Here is an 18,808-nt window from a genome sequence, read left to right as displayed (position 1 = left end):
GGCAATTTAAGGTTCGGTATCCAACGGATGATATTAACTGTATTGTAACAGTGTTTAATTGGCTTCTGCGATAATTATTAACTGATAATAACATTTATGAAATATTAAATATTTTGAATTTCACAGCTTCATGCCATATAATTCTATTCTTTTTTCTTCTAAGTATGGGTATCTTTTTGTTGAAAGCAGTTATTCGACACACTGTCTCACACTATGTAGGCATTTTTTGTAGTGAGAAATTGGACCTCGATTTGCTCTATCACAAGTGACTAACTTCTTTCTATTCTTTTTTTTTGGTAAAAAAAAATCTAGATGAGTTGAGTTCTTTAGATAATGTTTACAGAGATATTTACATATCACTCACTAACAAGGCCCTCACATCGGTAGTGAGATTCAAACTCATAATTTATAAGTTATGAGTTGACTCCTTACTACTAGAGTTAGTCTTTCTATTCTATTCTAGTTCCCCTGTTAATGTTTCATATACTCTTTGGGGTTTATAGTTTTTTAATTTTTAGGCTGCTATGTATGGGCCTTTTTGTTTTTTACAATGTTATATATGGGCTTAGTTTTGGTCAAGTTATACATGGGCTTTATATGTGTGTTTGCATCGTGTTTTTATTCTCACCTAAGGGAGCCCAATATGACTTACTTCTTTATCTTTATTTATGAGGCATTTTTAGCATGTTTTATACAGATTAAGAAAAATCTTAAATTTCACAAACTTTAATTTAAAATTTAATAAATTTTTAACTTTATCTCTATTTAATATACATTATATCTTATGTAAATAAAGTCAACATAATAATAAGTAAGAAGTAAAATTATACTACCTCTGATTCTTAATATAAGACCTTGTTTGATTTTTATTTTGGTCCTAAATATAAAACCTCAATCTACTTTGTCTCTCATATTTACTTAATTTTTTTTAAGATAGTCCTTCTAATAATTATAGTTCTAGTCAATACACTTGATTAGTAAGGATATTTTAGAAAAGACAAAGGACAAATAACTAATTCAACCTACTTCCTTAATCTCCTCAAATTAGTTAATTGGTTCTTATAAATAGGATCGGATATAGTATATCCATGACAAAAATTGTACTCCTTTTTTCTTGAATAAATTTGTCTTCCCATTACAAAAAAATGCTTCATCGCCTCGTCTAAAATGAGGGAGAAGAAGAGAGATGTCCATTGGAGTTGAATGACGGGCGATCCCCCTCCGAGGGTATCGTCGTAATTATACGGATATATTCTGCCCATTCCGCGAAAGCAGAAACCCGACTCTCCCTCCAAAATCTTGTGGACTTGCTCTCCTATATATATTTTCACTTTGTCAGATTTTCATTTCGGGCGAAACTGGAACCACCGCCTCTGCGTGAATTCCTCATCCACGACATAGTCACATAGGCTTTTCGCTCGGGTGATTGGGGTTGGAGTATGCCGGTGAATCTCACGCCCAACGCGATCGCGGCTATTGTGGCCGGCGACGTGAACTCGAAGCCGCTCGTCCAGGTCCTGGACATCAAGTTGATTTCTAATAATTCGCAGCAGGAGAGGTACCGGCTTCTTATTTCTGATTCCGCTTCCACTCAGCACGCTATGCTCGCGACTCAGCTGAATAACCGAGTTAGAACCGGACGAGTCAAGAAAGGTTCCGTCGTTCAGCTGATTGAGTACATTTGCAGTCAAATTCAGAACCGCAAGTTAGTATTTCATTCCTATTTCTAAATTTTGGTTCATTTGTGCCATTCTGGTTAATGTGAGGCGAAGTTCATTTTCCAAAGCGGTTACGATGAAGCTGGAAGTTTAAAACAGTGACAGAGGGATATTATCTATTATCTATTTATCTATATATGTATATACTATAACTATAATCCGTGTGGAAACATCATTCTTTTTGTTTATTCTTTTGAAACTTAGAAACGAGAAGGTTATGGTTTAAGAGTATCTAAGAAGATTGCCCGCCGTTTCGGGCACTGGTCATCGTTCGGTTGGTATCTAGCATGTTGATACAGAATCTTCCTTCGGGAAGCAAAAGCTCGCTTGATTTTGATTAAACAAAGATATGTAGGAGAAAGACTGCAAGAGTCCTATCTTAGAAACGTCATTTGAATGGTCATTCGGTTGAAACTTATAAACGAGAAGGATATGATTTTTAAGAGTAGCCACGAAGATTGCTCATGGTATTGAAAATTGGTAACCATTTCGGTGGTATGTAGTATGTTGATTCAGAATCTTCATTCTGGAAGCAAAACTTTGCTTGATTTTGTTTAAGAAAAGATAAGTAGAGAAAGACTGTAAGACAGTAAGAGTCCTATCTTCATGTTGGTGAACATACATTTTCAATGGAAGAAATCTTCTTCACTTTTACTTCCTGAACATAGACAAGTACGATTTATAGTTCATTCACACTTTGATTTGCACATCATGTCTGAGCTTTCTTTGTCAGCGCTCTTTTCTGTCTTATTTTTCACTTTTGTTGTGTTAACTAATCAATGGCTTGCTTTTTTGGGAGGGTAAAAAACATCAGAGCGGCAGTAGCCTCAGTTCATATATGGGGGGCCTGAAAACTGTTCAACCTCATAATAGATTTGTTTTCCCTGCACATGGAATATTTAAGTATTTCATCAATGCTGTAGTGTCCAGTACTGATTGCAGAACTTCCACTCTACGTTATAGTTTCTATATATTAATCTATACTTCTGTCTCTTTGGCATCATAGTGGTTGCTCTGGTGTAGATTCAAGTCACATGACGCTCTTATCTTGTGCAGGATCATTGTGGTGCTCAACATGGAAACTATAATTCCAGATTGTGAGATTATCGGGAATCCAAACTCATTTGTGGTATCTGATTCAACGGCCCAGACAGCATTGTCTAATAACAATATGCAGAATTCATCTAGGCTTAATAATAATCGTCCGCCTGTTCAAAATTCAGGTCATGATGAGCAGAACTTCAGACCAACTGTTCAACTTCCATTCCGACCACCACCAGTTTACAAAAGCCATGGTGCAATTATGAAGAATGAAGCACCTGCACGGATCATTCCTATCGCTGCTTTAAATCCTTATCAAGGCCGGTGGGCTATAAAGGCAAGAGTAACTGCAAAAGGGGATCTCCGCCGCTATAATAATGCTCGAGGAGATGGAAAAGTTTTCTCTTTTGATCTCCTTGACTCTGATGGAGGTGAAATACGAGTAACATGCTTCAATGCTGTTGTTGACCGATTTTATAATCTAATTGAGGTTGGTAAAGTCTACTTGATATCCAAAGGTAGCTTAAAACCCGCGCAGAAGAACTTCAATCATTTGAAGAATGACTGGGAAATTTTCCTGGACTCTAATTCATCTGTGGAGCTTTGCCCAGATGAAGATGCTTCAATACCCAGACAGCAATTCTCCTTTAGGCCTATCAGTGACATTGAGAACACCGAAAGTAACTGCATACTTGATGTTATTGGGGTTGTGACATTGGTAAATCCCTCGGTTCCCATCTTGAGGAAGAATGGAATGGAAACTCAAAGACGAATTCTGAACGTAAAGGACATGTCTGGCAAGAGTGTTGAGCTAACCCTTTGGGGTGATTTCTGCAATAGGGAAGGTCAAAAGCTTCAAGAAATGGTTGATGGTGGGTTTTTCCCAGTTCTGGCAGTCAAATCTGGGAGGGTTAATGACTTTAGTGGAAAATCTATAGGAACCATTTCTTCTACCCAACTCTTCATTAACCCAGATTTTCCTGAGGCTCATAGATTAAGAGCCTGGTTTGATGAAGGGGGGAAAGATTCAGCTTCTCTGTCCGTTTCTAAGGACATTACGCCAGGAGGACCTAAGAATGAGATACGTAAAACTGTGTCTCAGATCAAGGATGAAGGCCTGGGGCGATCAGATAAGCCAGACTGGATAACAGTGAGGGCAACCATATCATTCATCAAGACAGATCCATTTTGTTATACAGCTTGCCCACTGATGATTGGAGACCGGCAGTGCAGTAAAAAAGTGACTAGGTCAGGAAGCAGGTGGCAATGCGATAGATGCAATCAAGAGTTTGAAGAGTGTGATTACCGTTACCTTCTTCAAGCCCAAATTCTGGATCATACGGGGATAACCTGGGTCACAGCATTCCAAGAATCAGGCGAGGAAATCTTAGGTTGCTCAGCAAAGGAGCTGTACTTATTGAAGTATAAAGATCAGGATGATGATAGGTTTGGGGACATGATCCGTGGTAAACTCTTCAACCAGTTTGTGTTTCGGCTGAAAGTCAAGGAGGAATTGTATGGTGACGAACAGAGGGTGAAGATCACAGTGGTTAAGGCAGATAAGGTGGATTATTCTTCCGAGAGTAGATACATGTTAGATTTGATTTCAAAATTTTGTAAGCAGTAATTGTGTCGGATTCCCATGTTTCCTTAGATTAAGAAGAGCCACGCCTTTTCTGGACTGGCTAACTCGATTTACAGTATCATTTATATATGCCCACTGTAAAACCTTAGATGTAAATTCCATTAATTCAACTAGTATATTTTCTGTGTTTCCTCCTGTGGGAACTTGAAAAATGTCATCGTGTTTAGTGCAGATATCTTGCATAATCTTAGAAATAGTGTGCTTCACGGCGAATTCAGTTATTGCCCACAGGTTGATCCGCCAGTACAATTCTGCTACGCAGCGGAACACATTCACATGGGGGAAAAAGGTGCATATAGGTGTGTATAAATATTGGGTCTGCATGTTAACTTCGTTCATAGGCAGCCGCAAACATGGAATTTAAGAATTGGAAAAAGTCTGAGCTCATCTGGAGATGAAGAGTGACATATTACACACAACACAGTTCATTACTGAATAACAATGTAAATTGGACATACACATGACAGGACAAATTCTAAAAGGTGGATGAAGAGAGGTATGATGCACTTCTCCTCAGCTTCGCTTGACGGGATCGAAGTTGGCAACACCGATGACGGCGCCAACAATGGCGGCAAGCACGACCCCACCGGCGGCGATGCTCAGCAAGAAGTTCTTGAGAGACGGCGAGACGGCGGCTTCAGCCACATCGGGAGCCATCATGGAAGCTGTCAAAGCGGCGGCGGTGAGACCAGTGACGGCCTTCTCCTTAAGGGAGGCCCTCACTACAAGCCTGGAACTGGGACTGGATACGGCGACCTTGTTTGAAGGTCGGAGAGGCAGTGGCTGGAAGAATGTGGATGTGGGTGGCGCCGCCTTCTTGTGGGCGGCGCAAGCTGGTGGCATGGCCATGGAAACTGCGGAAGTTGAAGCCATTGGTGAGTCACCTCTGGTTGGTTCTTCTTGCTGGTGGGGCAACTAGTGCTCGTCGGGGGAATGAAACCTGCGTTAAAGAGGGAAGGGGATTGGATTTGAGGAGCGTTTGTTTTGAAGAGAAGGTGATGGCAACGAGTGGTGGAAATTTTGTGCATCTTTGACACATCCTACGTGGCGGCTTCTCCAGTCGAAAATCCAAATCGAGAGAGATAAGGTTATCTTATCTGATGAGCCCCCTCTTTTCTTTCTTCCTCTCTTAATGGATTTTCTTTCCTTTTTTCTATTCTTATACAGTTATACTGATAAAAACTTCCGACTTGATGTAACGAAAAATGATATCTGTTACCCCTTAATTAAATTTAAGCATTATCACATCTTTAAAGATTCCCAAAGACATAATAATTATTTAGTGAATCCCATGCATTAATTTTTTTTTTTTAAACTACACTATTCATGATATATATATATATATCTAAAGTACTTGTTGAATTCTAGAGAAAATTACTGTCAGCTCTCACACAGCTTCTCAAACTACAAAAAAAAAAAAAGTATCATATGTTTTTTTTTCCAGATATAAAAAAGTTGAGGTGAATTGGAGTCTTAGGAAGAGTTAAATCATGTTTTCAAGTTCAAAGAATATTTATAAAAATACTGACAGATCACACATAAAGATCTTCACATCGGTAACTGCAGTTATTGAAATTATACATTCTTATTGATAATCGGAAATGGAGTTGTCAATGTGAAAAAAATAATTTCAACACACGGTTGTCAAATTTGCTAGGATGTAGAGATTTATTATATTGAAGTTGTGAAATCCAAGTGAATACGTATTCAGTTCACGAGTGAGTCATGTAAATTTAAAAAGAAAGAAAGAAAGCAATCATTTCTTCAAACTCAAACGTTTGCAGAACTCAATGAATCGCATATGATTAGAAACAAGTAAATAATGAGGAAAAGGATCATCTCCAGATGGTAGAGGGTGCTTCTGGTCCCACATAACTGAGATGAACATCTTGAGGAAGAAGATGATAATTAATATTAAGAAGTTGGAAAATTTTCTTCAATTCCAGCACAAGCTCTGATCTTCGGCTGCTCTTCTCTCCATAGTTTTGAAAATTAATGGTGTGAGTCACATAGAGTGCCATATTCATCTTGTTCACGTTCTCTATATTCTTCACCACCACACTGTGCCCAGCTCGCCAATGCTGAGGCTTGCCCTCCAGGTATCTGACAAAATTTCACAATGTGATGATTCATTCTTTCAATTAATGTATTATCATTCAAAACCTAAGGATTACAATGATGACTTAGAATTGAACTGATGATGAAGATGATCATGGAAAATAAGAAGTGAAAGACGCATACGCTTTTATTCCAGCTTTCAAAGCACCAATGGTTTCCATGGAGGTAGAAACATCAACAGCAAATTCAACTGAATCACTCATTTCTGGGCTTCTGTAAAAATTGCTGATTGGTTTGGTGGCTAGAACTGAATTTGGATAGAATATCTTCTCGTTGTCATATCTTAAGAACACTGTCGTCAATATATTCATCTCTTCCACTATCATCTACCACATAAACAAATCTGTCAACCAATGAAGATCAGCTATCTTTCATATATATGAACCGTATATATGTTGTTACCTGTACACCATCGATGACACAGCGATCTCCAACGTCAAAAGGGTGCATTACGAAGACAAATATGATGGCTTCGAACAAAGTCTTGGCTGTGTTTCCAAACATGAACGCAGAAAGTAAAAGCTGAGATGAAATGAAGAGAAGCACTTTAGTTGTTAGGAATCCCATTAAAAGAAGCCACACTATGATGATTATTACGAGAACCAAGACCGAAGCTAGCTTGTTCAGTTCGTCAACAGCAGTTTTTGTGTCGTTTAAGGAATGAACCAGTGACTTGCGCTCCAAGTAAACTTTTACCTAACATCAGCAATCACACTTGTCAAATGCAGATAAACAGAACCTTATTGGATTATAAATTCCTATACATGAGGAACAGTGAGAGAGTTAATTTACCAGCCAGTTCTTGAGGGACTTCCTCTTTATCTTTCCAGTTTCCACAGCTCCTTCAAGCAAAGGAAGCACATTCTCCACCTCTTCTTCTTTCATGAATCTCAAGAGATCTTCCTCTTCAATGTACCTTGGTCAATTTAAAACAGAGTGAGAAAATTGGAGAAGAGAAGTCATCAAAGAGCTTTTGATCAATGTAGCAACATATAAACTAACTTATTTCCAGGCTTGGCTACATTCTTGAAAATTCTATAAGCTGCTGCTTTTGCTTCCCACTCACTGTTAATTTCCCTGTCTTTCTGCTCTCCTTCCTCGTCATTAAAGCTTTCGAGTGTGTCTGGTATGGTGGACAACCCAGAATTCCTTATCACATTAACTAACCCTCTCATTGTCCAAGCAGAAACCTTGTCTTGCTTCATCTTCTTCAACTTGTCCACATGAATGACTTCTTCTTTCTGTGCTTTCTTCTCTTTGTTCAATGTCCTGAAACTGAGCTGACCAGTGCTCGCACTTCTCCCCACCATTTCAGCCATCTCCATCAATGGAGGCCCCGAGAGAACCTGAAGAATGTATTGATGAATGATTGATTCTTGAATCCTGTCGAAGAATCTGGTGCATTGGAAAGAAGAAGCTAGTAGCTTTATGAGTAAAGTTTTTATAAGCCATATGGCTGATCCTATGAGGCAAGAAGCGAGCGCTCTTGTTATGTAACTCAGAATTTTTCTGGCTCTTCTGGATCTTTTAACTCCATGATTGAACAGAAGAAACCATGTTAGAAGAACCAAAGCTAACCAAATGAAGGCCTGAACGCTCTTCTTAAGCCCGTAAACAAAATAAAGAACCTTCCTTTTGAATATGAAGTTCCTCTCGAACAAGAAAACCAGAATGTTGATGAACCACTGAGTGATTATTCTACCACAGATAATTACCAACAGTAAAACGCACCATTTCCATAGATTCAGACTCCAAATCACCGTATTTTGCAGTTTATGGATGGTCACGCTCGATACCAAAGCAGCCATGATGCAAACAAAAGCACTCCATTCAATTAAAGCCATTAGTTTCAACTTTTTCTTGCCTGATCTCTTGCTCACTTCAAGATGAGCAGTTTTATACACTTCTTCATCTTCATCTTCTTCATCTTCTCCTTCTATCCCTTTCAATGGCGTTCGTGGGGTTACTGGAGCTGTACTGATATTACTCCTTGGAGTAGTCGTTGTATTTTTGTTCATAGGTGAAGTCACATTCGGAGAATTCCTATTAGACGATGAATCATAACCTATCATCTGAGTTTTTCCTCCGAGAAATTTGGGGTCAGTCTGATACTGTGGTTCCACTAATCTCGATTTTGGCTTCGAGAATTCCGACCTTGACAGTGACCTTCGTTTGATTATTGTCTCTGTCGGAAATTTTGGTGGCTTACTGGGTTTTGGGCTTACGTTTCTTATCTCCGGCGAAGAATCCATCTGGGACTCTTTCTTCGCATACAAAGCTTCTTCCTTTTCTTGGATTTGCAGAACCACTTCGTTTTTTGGCATCTTACTTGTCCATTAAAGTTACAAAATGTGACGCCCCCACTGAAAATATTGACACTTCAGAAGATATAGCTGATGAGGGAGTTGCAAAATGAAAACTTTCCGCTAAAAATACTAACTTGGAGAAGAATGACACATACCCAGAATCACAAAACAAATTGGGCACTCTCTCTTTTCTACTAAACGTCAAAGGAGGAGGGAAAAGCCCTGTTTGTTTCCACAAAAAGAGGGTTTAGCAATGCATGGAAAAGGGTTTTACAAGTCAAAAGTCCAGCGTGGAGCCCAATGTTTTCCCCCAGAAAAGACTGAAACTTTGAACTGAGAAGAACGAGCCATGCCCAGAAAAACCAAACCTGCGTGTAAACGTCAAACTTGATTAAGAAAATGCAAAAGTAATCGCAACTTGTTCTCATTTAATTAAAAAGCTGCCAATACCTAACACTCCTCTGGACCGCATCATTCTGAATCACATCCAAAGACCATCTGACAAAATTGTTTACAAGATATTAGTATTTAATGAAGCAAAGTTGCGATTATTTCTGGGTGTAAGACGAAACTCATCGTCGTCATCATCCACCGCCATAATTGGCATATTAGCTGGAAATCCGAGTTCCACATTCCATATTTTATATTAATATGGATATTTATGATTCTTAACACAAATGGGGATGGAGTGTCAACTCCTCCTTGTCCGCTACTCTCCGATCGCTACTTAATGTTGGGGTTCTTCTCAAATTTTTTTGAGCTTCTTTTTATTTTTATTATTAGATGATATTTTAATATCTTATGTGTAAAAACACACACATCACCTTCTAATAACAAGGGTGGTATAAATTATTATCACATAACACTGTTTGATCAAGGATGGATATCGTTCTGCAACTGAAAGAAACGTGGAACTTATTAATCCGTCTTTTAAATGATTTATTTGTTTTATTGTAATCTTCTTTTCTTCTTTCTTTTTTTTTGCCCGCCAACAGTTTTATTGTAATCTTCAAACCATATGACACCGTATGTAAAAACTTTATGACACTTTTTATTTCCTTGAAAAATATGGTTACATTTAATGACCATCACGTAATAAAAGACTAAAACCACGTGACACACTAATAGCAGAAAATTAAGAATTGCAAAATATCATAAACGTGAATAAAGTAGTGAAATATTAGCACCAGTTATTTGGTGGATATCAATCAGCCACTTTCTAGGGTTGGGGTTGAGCAAGTGGATAATATTACTATTTTATTAAGGGAAAAATGCAAAACAGAAAATTGTGAAAATTGAAAAATCATAAATTCGGATTGTTACAACACTTTCATGTTTTAAAAACAATTTGATTGCAAATACAACACATTTTTTCACAAAATAATTTATTTGCAATTTTGCAATTTCTGAGGTCTTGTTTCTGCAATTTTTCCTTTTGTTATTAATTAATTCAATCGTGATATTCTTCCAACCTCATTCCTTTTATGAATTGTCGTGCTCATAGTATTTTAGTATTATCATTCTCTTTACACGTGATTATGTTCCGACGCCCTTCGAACATCTTTCACAAGATGATTGGAACTCAACAATATTTTACGTTTACAAGTAGTAAGACTTCTCATTCTTCTAAAGCAAATCTAATAAGCTAACCACAAAAATGGTTTAACATTGGATTTTAGCACAAACAAATCTGCATTAAAAAACCTAAGACGCTGTCCCTTTTTCAGAGACCTAAATTTGAGGAACCTGACACATAAAATGGTATAAGTTGGTCACTTGGTTGGGCTCATTATTAGTGTCTAGCCACTCTTATGATGGCTCAGATAGTCACATAAGGTGTTTTATTATTTAAATTTTCTTTTGACAGAAATCCATAGTGATACAATTAAATGGAATCAACCTATAAAGTTTTCTTTGTGAAAATATAGACATGGCCGCCTGTTTGTTCGTCATCTTCCTTTTTTGTCGTTTTAATTTTAATTTCCATTGAATCCGCGAGGAGATGAGCTTACTTGGAAGCCATGTAGGATGACTAGGTGATGACTCAACTAGGTTATATATGAAAAATAATTAGTTTATTAAGTGAGAAAAGAACAGGACTGGGTTTTAACTAAGTTCAAAGTTAAAAAATAGCCCAAAAATTGAGCCATAATTGGGTTAAAATTTGAAGGACCAATAAATTAATTTTTTCTATAAATTTGTTATTCAAAAAACGTTGACATTTAAACAAGACAAAAGCAAAGATTGTACATTTGTAGCAAATTAACAATACACACATATGTTTAGAAAGAAAATATACTTTTTAAAATAAAAAAATCAATTCCTACTCTTTCGTTCTAAATGTAAAACTTATTTTATAGTGTAATTTTATATTTAGGATCGTACTATTTAATTTCACCTAAACAAGGGAAAGTAAGTTTTTAGAAACATGTCTGGTTTACAAATGGCAAAGCAAAAGCAAAAGACGAAAGAATTAATAAGGGGATACCGAAGTGAGTGGCCAAAATGACAGAAAGAAAGAAAGAAGCACTTGAAAAACAAGAATACAAAAATTAAAGAGCCCAACCCCATCACTGACCTACAATGCCCATTATATTATCTTCTCTTCAAACAATTCATTTTATATTTATCACAAAATTGTTCTCTCAATTCTCTGCCTTCACGGCTCTTAGATTAACCATTCAGTAACTCCTAGTGAATATATTTTATGAACTTTAATGCATTCGTATCATGTCACTAGTGGATGTGACCTGATCTTAACTTTAGTTGTCCGCTGACTAGCAATATAGTATTAGTATTTCCCAAGTCGTTCTGTAAATTAAAAAACCGATAGTTAATGGGCCACATCTTGAAAATTCCTCATCTTCTTCCTCATCCACATTCAGACCAGAAACCAAATTCAAAACATGGCTCTCCTCTACTATGGCCTTGCAGTTGTAGGAGCAGCGGCTGTAATTTTAGCAGTATACAACCTTATCATCATCAAACAGTGCCGCGGAGGCCGCCGGCAAGCGCAGTCATCATCTTCATCGTCGCCTTCACCATCATCACAGCCTTCAAATCGTGTGACTGAAGCAGTAGTACCCAGCAGGAGTTTTGATGTAGGATTGAACAGAAACTTGTTACTGTCAAGCTTCAAGTACAAGAAAGAAGCAGAAGGAGACTGTGAGTGTGACTGTGAATGCCCGGTTTGTCTTTCTGGGTTTGAAGAAGGGGAAGAGGTGAGGAAGTTACCGAGGTGTAAGCATAGGTTTCATGCAGTGTGCATAGACATGTGGCTTTACTCTCACTTCGATTGCCCAATTTGTCGAACACCTGTGCTGCAATTTTGCCAGCTTTTTCCGCCGGGGAGTTCTCGTGAAGGCTTGCTCCCATCCGCCATTAATGGCGTCGCTGTTTGAGGGGTGAGTTACGTGGGGCCTGCGAAAATTGAATGGAATATCCAGAATCGCCTAGTGGCTGATCATAGCTAAATGGGTCACATGTGGGTCCAACTCTATCTCCATTTCTGAGCAATTACCCAAATGAGGAAGATGACAGCAACGAAGAAGTCAGAAGAACCAGGCAGGTCCATCGGATGCCATGCCCTGCCCTGTTCGCTTGCACTAAAAGTCCAACCATAAGAAACTATAAAACCAACGGCATCGACCAATGGGTGTCACACAACACAAACCTAGGGAGAATCAAAGTTTGTATATATTGCAGTATAATAGTATTACTAAAACTTGGTCTCTTTTTGGTTTTCTGAGTGAATTATGATTCATTATTCATAAATAAGGCTTGGTGCTATGTTGTTATAATTTGAATAAGGTCGCTCGATTCGGTCAAAAAAAAAAAAAGAAGGTCGCTCGACCTTTATTTGTATCTGTCCTTGTCTTATTGTCCTGATCTTTTTGGTTTGCCAATAATTTATGCCAGCGCCATGGTGCAATGGCTACTTTAAATACAAATGCTTGTCCCTTAAGGAAACAAAGGGTGAATTGAAGGTTCAATATATGATTATTATGACTTCAGCGGCTTGTTTGGGAATTTTAAAAGTAAGAATGGAATGAAATGCTAAAATAAATAAGACAATACAAAGTACGTACACAACTTGATCCCTCCAATATCCTTTATATCTTAGTGACTGAATTTACTCCCTTATTTGAATTAATCCCTCAGAGTTTAGTAATACTTTGTTATTTTCTCTGTTAGATAAAACTTTATATTTATTTTTCACTAAAAAAAAACTTTATATTTATTCTATTTGAATGAGTAATTCAACATACAGAAACAAAATTTATGAAGTTAATTTGCACTGCGTTAAACAGTATATGGTCCAAAACTTAAACCTTAAAAAGGATATATCATTTCGGAATCAAATTAGTATCAAACGTTTGCAAAAGCCACACTTGTTATAAGTAATAAATAATGCAATTGCCTTTAAGGCTGTGTGTCCGTTGTTTGTCCATTTTTATTTATGAAAAGACTTGGGCTAAATTTATATCTATTATATCATGTTTTTCAATCACACATGATCATGCGTTTTGTTTTTAATATGAATTTGTAATTAAATACTATTAAATGCTAGTACTTTAAGAATATAATCCATGTTTGATTAGAGAATTTATCATAATAGATATAAGAAAACTAATCTAAATGTTATCCTTTTATATATATATATATATATATATATAAAATAAAATTACACCATTCAGATGTGTCATAAAACACAGGATCGTTGTATTAAAAAACATATAGGATCCATAATGTATAGCTAATTATAAAAGTTTTAGAAGTAACATTTTTCGCAATTTTTTTTTTCCAAAAAGGCTTAATTTGAATCCATGCAATTTCATTCTGTAACTTGAGGGAAATGCTTAAATGAAGGGAACGACTAGAGGCCATTATGACTCGTAAGGAGAAACTAAAAGGAACACTTTTTCCAACAGAGCGTACACTCTTGTTGCTCACAATCTCAGGTCGTCCGTGGCCCGTGGGTCCGAGCAACAAGACAGTTCAAACAATCAAAGCTGTGTCATATGTACACACCCAAAAGGAAGAGAGGGGAGAAAAAGAAACTCCAGATTTCATAGCAGAGGCCAGAGACAGGGTTTGTATATATATCATAGAAAGTGAAGACTACATTTTTCTTAAGTTGTCCAACCTTGCCTGTAAATCATTATCTATCCCACCGTCATCATTTCCCGTAGCTTCAGCTTGAGGCACCTTAGATTTTGCTGCGGGAGTAGCAACTGCTGCTGATGGTGCATTTACAAGCTGTGCATGAAATCAAAACTTGTTAGGGGCACAGGCACTGTTACGAGTCATAATGAATTATTTTTCTTTCAGCTGATGAAAGAAGATAAAGGGTGATTAAAAATACCTCTTGGTTTATGTCAATTCCAATCTCATCAAGAACCTGGTTCACTAGTTCTTCTGTTTCCTCTTCTTCCTCGTCTCCTTCCAGAGCATCGTCCATTGCATCTCCCATGACCTCAGTTGTCAGCTCCATCTTCTCATTCTGCCTTTCGAATTCTTGCATGATCTTTTGCAAAGATGGCAAGTTCATTCGCCTATTCATCTGTCCCATTGCCTTTGTCACGCCTTTCATTGCCTCACCCATTGCGTGTGTTGATTTCAAAGTCTGCACAATTGTGATACAGAAGATTCCATGTTTTAGCGCCCCACTTAGTTAAAGCCATGGATTCTAATAGGAAAACCCTGAAGTAGATCAGTTCATATATAAGCTATTCGAACTAAATAAACCAAAGCAATCACGAAATGACACAAAGCATACCGGGCACAATTCCCAATGGGACCCACCTTTGACATACTTGTAAATCTACTTATCATCTGTTTGACATACCTAAGAATCTCTCATATTCAATGCAAACGCCAATCACTTTTTTGCAAGAAAAAATGACTTTATCTTCAGAAAACGGAACACATACATCTTACAACGACCATGTACGGACAAACCCACTTATAAAATTAAACCAACTATAGCGTACCTGAATTCTAAGTGATACACCCTGGAGTTGTGATTTAAGCTTGTAAAACTTCTCAATTTGATGTCGTGTTCTGACAAGATCTTTGGCCATCACTTTTACAGCTCCCTGAAATTTTATATAACATTAAGAAATGGAGTTATTGGAACATCTCACCGCCCACTTTAACAAATAAACCAGGCGTTAACCTTTTACAATTTGAGGGACACAAATTCAGCATTACTGACATGTCAGTTATCTGCTACAAAAATGTGGATCAATTTGCTCATTGATCCACATCCAAGGAACCAAACTAGATCACTAATATAAAATAAGACAACTACAACAGTAACACTAGTCCCACGTCATAGGGGAGGCTTGTAGGTTTGAAATCGTAATTCATAAGTTTGAAACTGCTGAGCCAACAGCTAGCATATTGCAGATGCTACTAGTTCTATAAAAACACCATACCATCTGGCCTTGTTTGGCAGTTTTCTTTATCTCCGTAATCAGTTTCTTCTCCTGTGCTTGTAAACTCTGTCTCTCCCGTTCTATTTCTCTTATTGATTTGTCCAACATCCTCTTGTTTTCCCGCAAAAGCTCTGAAAATTACAAGCTTACGATCACGTACTTTAAAATCAATATAAAGCGCTTCTGTAAGTAAAATTTGAAGTAATTACCACTCTGTCTATGGAAGAATCCTACTTTTTTATTATCATAACTAGAAGGAGTGCAAAATGAATACGAAAATATGATCGAGCCATACGACTCAGCTAAAACAAATAGATTACGACTCATAATTTGACTAGAGGAAAATAGATATAGCTATTAAACTTTTACATATGATCAGAGCAAGGAGGCAAAAACTCCCGCGAAACCGTCACAACCAGAAAAGAGATAACATGGGGAACAATCGTGGGGCAAAAAAAAAAAACCTAATTGACATTGTGAATGTTAAAACCCGAATAGATAAACCCCAATTGAGAATTCATCATCTCGAGTCCAATCGAATAAAAATTATATCAAATTCAAAGGTTTATAATATGGGCGCGGGAACAGACCTGCGGGAGTCTTCCTTTTCCCGAAGATGAAACTCATGGTGCTGGAGTGGAAATACAAATCAATATGCCAGAGACAGAGATTTGAAATGGAATCAAAAACCTATGATCAGAGGACAAAACAGCTATCTTCCGATCCTATATAATGCTTCTGAGTTTGGGACTTTGTCTTCGTAGAAAAATATCGCCCACCTCTGTTACGCGGTAAACGTCCAACGAAGGAATCATCGTCATTACCGAGCCGATCTCCCTTTCCACCACAAGTGACGTGTCCTGCACGTGTGGACCCCAGTCCTTTTGCCGCCTTGCCGTTTTTGCCCTTGGGTCCTTCCTTTTAGTTTTGGGCCGAAGCTCCGAAATCACTAGGTATGTTGGGCCTATCACTTGGGCCCGATTAACTACTAAATTCTTGAAATATGATTTCATTTTAGGCAAAATTGTTGAAGGTAAAAATTTGAGTCAAGTTACTCTCGGGAAGGTTAGGTCTAGCAGAACTAACTAATTTTTCGAAATGTGATAAATCAATATTCAAATTCTCATTATGAGAGGTGTTCACATTTGGTGTTTGACAGTAGTAACTTAAACATAATTGTTATTGTTTTTTTTTTAGTAACCTTATTTGGTATCCTAAGTAGACTATTTTTCAGATACATCAATAGCCCAGACTAATGCAGATTTGTTAATTGTAAGCACCTCAAAGGGTGAGATAGCTGGCCAGGAGATTTAACGCTTTCCATGCCCAAGCGGGGATCGGACCCCAACCTTGGTCAAGAGAACATAAGTCCCTATCGCTTAACCATACGCCTCTAGTTTATCAGGATTGCTGTGTAAGTGGGAGTTAGATACCTTTGACAAATAAATTTTGCAGCGGAGGATTTGCCAACAATTTTTTTTCTCTGTTTTATCCCTCCCCTTTGAGTGTTTATTCGAGGAGTGATTGAGAATTATTCAGAGTAATACGATAAAACTTGAGACAATAATTAAATATAGATATAATGGGTTGGGGTTGGGGGAATGACAGATGGTGTTTGGATCGAGTGCTATTGCTTCTGTTTCTTCACATGAAGTTGCTATTAATGCAAACACAATGTGAGTGTATTATAAAATATTGAAGGCATCACAAGCTGTGTCAGGTTGGTGAGAAACATGAGCCCTTAAACTCACTGCCACTCTGTTTTGTGCATGTCATTCCTCTGTTTCTGCCTGTTTTAGCTCTATCTTCCCACGCTATTATTCTCTGCAAAATCCTCAGTCTTCACTGTAAATTAATGTTATATTGTTGCTTCTTCGTACGTACGTACTCTTGTGGTTTTGCTTTGTCCCTTTGGTTTATGTTCCTTGTCAGTCCACGCCTCGTTCCAGAATTATTAAATTCTTGGTTCACTTATTATTACATGAAAATTGAAACAAACCAACTTGTAGTGATGCTTTTTGACTATATATTGTTTAGCTAGGGGAGTTCAAATTGAGAGTGTAATTATGAGCTTTGAAACGGGCAAGAAGTGCAAATATGGGAACTGGTAATGATATACTCCTCCGGTCCTTAATATAGGACTCAATTTTTGAGTTGGTTTTGATCCTAAATATAAGACCCATTTCTTATATTTTTTAATTTTCTCTAAATTACCCCTATGGATACTCCCCCAACCACAATCAAGTAGAAGAGGGGGAGGGGGTATTAAGAAAGATGATTATGGTGTTTTAGGAAAAATGTGTCACTTTTCTTATAATTAACTAATTTACCTAACTTCCTTAATCTAATCAAATTAATTAAATGGATCTTATATTAAGGACCGGAAGAATATTTAATTCCAATGTTGCATGAAGTTAAAAGGTTAGGGGGTGGTTAAGTGGTTTCTTTCTCTTTTAACTAAGTCAATCACTGAACCCATGTGCCAAGCTGGTGGAAAAGGCTAAGCTTTTCCTTTTAAAAAAAGCCTTTTCATTTCTTATCGTTGAGAGGCTGCTTTTCACTTTTCTCTTTTCAGTTTGTCTTGGTATCTCTTAACAAACCCTGCCACCCAAATATGGATTACCAGATTCATTGTTAGCCATTAGGTGTACTTTTATTTCTATATAATATAAGCCATTCTTAGGGGGGGAAATTAACCATTTATTTCTTATAATTTTGTCTTAATTATAACTTAATCCCTAAATTTTAACTTAGTGCCATTTCAAATTCTATACTTTTGACCTGGTTAAAACTCAATCTTTATATATAATTTGGCCATTTAAAATATTAACCCGAAGTTAGAGAAAAAACAATTATAGTCCCTTATCATTTTATTTTTTTAATGTGCTAATCAACGTTTTAAATAGTTAAAATTACAATGAGTTACACCGAATTAAAACTTAGGAATTGAGTTACAACGAACTAAAATTTTATTAATTTCGCATTTTAAATATTATATATCTATTGACTCTCAATCGCTAACAATGTTATCAATCGTAGTAAAATTCTCTGTATATATATGCACCTATAATAAAACCTCTAGCAATTAAGTCTTATTTATGGTTAAGAAGAAGTCATAATATTTACTAGTTTTGGATTATAGAATTTGTAAATGTACAAAACTTACGTGGGCTTAAAAACCGGAATAAATGTCCCTTCGGGGACATCTGATAAAATTAGAACGATACAGAAAAGATTAGCATGGTCTCTACGCAAGAATAACATCACAAATCGAGAAAACCCGAATAAATGATAGAGTTGGAAGAAGTAAAGTTGAGATTACATTCCATGTTTCTTAATAAACAAGGAAACAGTAGTGATTATTTTATTATGAATAACTTTAATATTTAACTGGTATATATTTATTATGAATAATTTTTCTTGGTTTTCAATAAAAATTATTGTTCAAATTAATTAAATCATAAGGATTTCATTAAAATGATTTTTTTTTGCCTTACAAAGAAAAATATCAAAATAAAGCCAAGTAGAATATTCTTCAAG

General features: G+C 36.8%; 5 protein-coding genes and 1 non-coding gene across 6 annotated transcripts; 2 read left to right on the top strand and 4 right to left on the bottom strand.

Annotated features, from left to right (window-relative positions):
• The first annotated feature begins 1,319 nt into the window (after positions 1 to 1,319).
• On the top strand, positions 1,320 to 4,561 carry LOC114729324 (replication protein A 70 kDa DNA-binding subunit A). Its single transcript, XM_028916310.1, has 2 exons — positions 1,320 to 1,705; positions 2,775 to 4,561. Exons 1-2 carry the CDS (start codon positions 1,440 to 1,442, stop codon positions 4,384 to 4,386), a joined length of 1,878 nt encoding a protein of 625 aa, XP_028772143.1. The 5' UTR covers positions 1,320 to 1,439; the 3' UTR covers positions 4,387 to 4,561.
• Positions 4,562 to 4,711: 150 nt separating this feature from the next.
• LOC114729328 (uncharacterized) lies at positions 4,712 to 5,344 on the bottom strand. The gene has a single exon (XM_028916318.1). It carries the CDS (start codon positions 5,275 to 5,277, stop codon positions 4,918 to 4,920), a length of 360 nt encoding a protein of 119 aa, XP_028772151.1. The 5' UTR covers positions 5,278 to 5,344; the 3' UTR covers positions 4,712 to 4,917.
• A 719-nt stretch (positions 5,345 to 6,063) lies between these two features.
• LOC114729353 (mechanosensitive ion channel protein 10-like) lies at positions 6,064 to 8,846 on the bottom strand. The gene is made up of 5 exons (XM_028916350.1): positions 7,525 to 8,846; positions 7,315 to 7,438; positions 6,925 to 7,218; positions 6,646 to 6,848; positions 6,064 to 6,507 (listed from the first exon to the last, which is right to left on the bottom strand). Exons 1-5 carry the CDS (start codon positions 8,844 to 8,846, stop codon positions 6,240 to 6,242), a joined length of 2,211 nt encoding a protein of 736 aa, XP_028772183.1. The 3' UTR covers positions 6,064 to 6,239.
• Positions 8,847 to 11,437: 2,591 nt separating this feature from the next.
• On the bottom strand, positions 11,438 to 12,634 carry LOC114729329 (uncharacterized). Its single transcript, XM_028916319.1, has 2 exons — positions 12,063 to 12,634; positions 11,438 to 11,961 (listed from the first exon to the last, which is right to left on the bottom strand). Exons 1-2 carry the CDS (start codon positions 12,201 to 12,203, stop codon positions 11,749 to 11,751), a joined length of 354 nt encoding a protein of 117 aa, XP_028772152.1. The 5' UTR covers positions 12,204 to 12,634; the 3' UTR covers positions 11,438 to 11,748.
• Positions 12,635 to 13,714: 1,080 nt separating this feature from the next.
• On the bottom strand, positions 13,715 to 16,048 carry LOC114729327 (vacuolar protein sorting-associated protein 2 homolog 1). The gene is made up of 5 exons (XM_028916317.1): positions 15,859 to 16,048; positions 15,269 to 15,399; positions 14,822 to 14,926; positions 14,194 to 14,454; positions 13,715 to 14,087 (listed from the first exon to the last, which is right to left on the bottom strand). The coding sequence occupies exons 1-5, from the start codon at positions 15,893 to 15,895 to the stop codon at positions 13,950 to 13,952; spliced, it is 672 nt and encodes a 223-aa protein (XP_028772150.1). The 5' UTR covers positions 15,896 to 16,048; the 3' UTR covers positions 13,715 to 13,949.
• A 2,410-nt stretch (positions 16,049 to 18,458) lies between these two features.
• LOC114729383 (U6 spliceosomal RNA) lies at positions 18,459 to 18,560 on the top strand. Its single transcript, XR_003738738.1, has one exon. It is a non-coding gene; the product is annotated as a U6 spliceosomal RNA (small nuclear RNA).
• The last annotated feature ends 248 nt before the right edge of the window (positions 18,561 to 18,808 follow it).

Source organism: Neltuma alba, unplaced genomic scaffold (assembly GCF_004799145.2).
Source record: "Neltuma alba isolate B1F8T4 unplaced genomic scaffold, ASM479914v2 tig00012629_pilon, whole genome shotgun sequence".
NCBI classification, from domain to species: domain Eukaryota; kingdom Viridiplantae; phylum Streptophyta; class Magnoliopsida; order Fabales; family Fabaceae; genus Neltuma; species Neltuma alba.
This window is presented reverse-complemented; position numbering and strand designations above follow the sequence as displayed.

Bases quoted from the DNA above. Each gene is read 5' to 3' on its own strand.
- LOC114729329 (XM_028916319.1), bottom strand. From the start codon at position 12,203: ATGGGAGCAAGCCTTCACGAGAACTCCCCGGCGGAAAAAGCTGGCAAA. The intron at 11,962-12,062 runs GTAACTTCCTCA...TTGTACTTGAAG, and splicing joins AAACCTATGCTTACACCTCG to CTTGACAGTAACAAGTTTCT.
- LOC114729327 (XM_028916317.1), bottom strand. From the start codon at position 15,895: ATGAGTTTCATCTTCGGGAAAAGGAAGACTCCCGCAG. The intron at 14,455-14,821 runs GTACGCTATAGT...ACAATTGTGCAG, and splicing joins GTGTATCACTTAGAATTCAG to ACTTTGAAATCAACACACGC. The intron at 14,088-14,193 runs GTATTTTTAATC...TTTCATGCACAG, and splicing joins GAATTGACATAAACCAAGAG to CTTGTAAATGCACCATCAGC.
- LOC114729324 (XM_028916310.1), top strand. From the start codon at position 1,440: ATGCCGGTGAATCTCACGCCCAACGCGATCGCGGCTATTGTGGCCGGC. The intron at 1,706-2,774 runs GTTAGTATTTCA...TATCTTGTGCAG, and splicing joins AGTCAAATTCAGAACCGCAA to GATCATTGTGGTGCTCAACA.
- LOC114729353 (XM_028916350.1), bottom strand. From the start codon at position 8,846: ATGCCAAAAAACGAAGTGGTTCTGCAAATCCAAGAAAAGGAAGAAGCT. The intron at 7,219-7,314 runs GTAAATTAACTC...TGCTGATGTTAG, and splicing joins AGTCCCTCAAGAACTGGCTG to GTAAAAGTTTACTTGGAGCG. The intron at 6,508-6,645 runs GTATGCGTCTTT...AAATTTTGTCAG, and splicing joins TTGAAAGCTGGAATAAAAGC to ATACCTGGAGGGCAAGCCTC.
- LOC114729328 (XM_028916318.1), bottom strand. From the start codon at position 5,277: ATGGCTTCAACTTCCGCAGTTTCCATGGCCATGCCACCAGCTTGCGCC.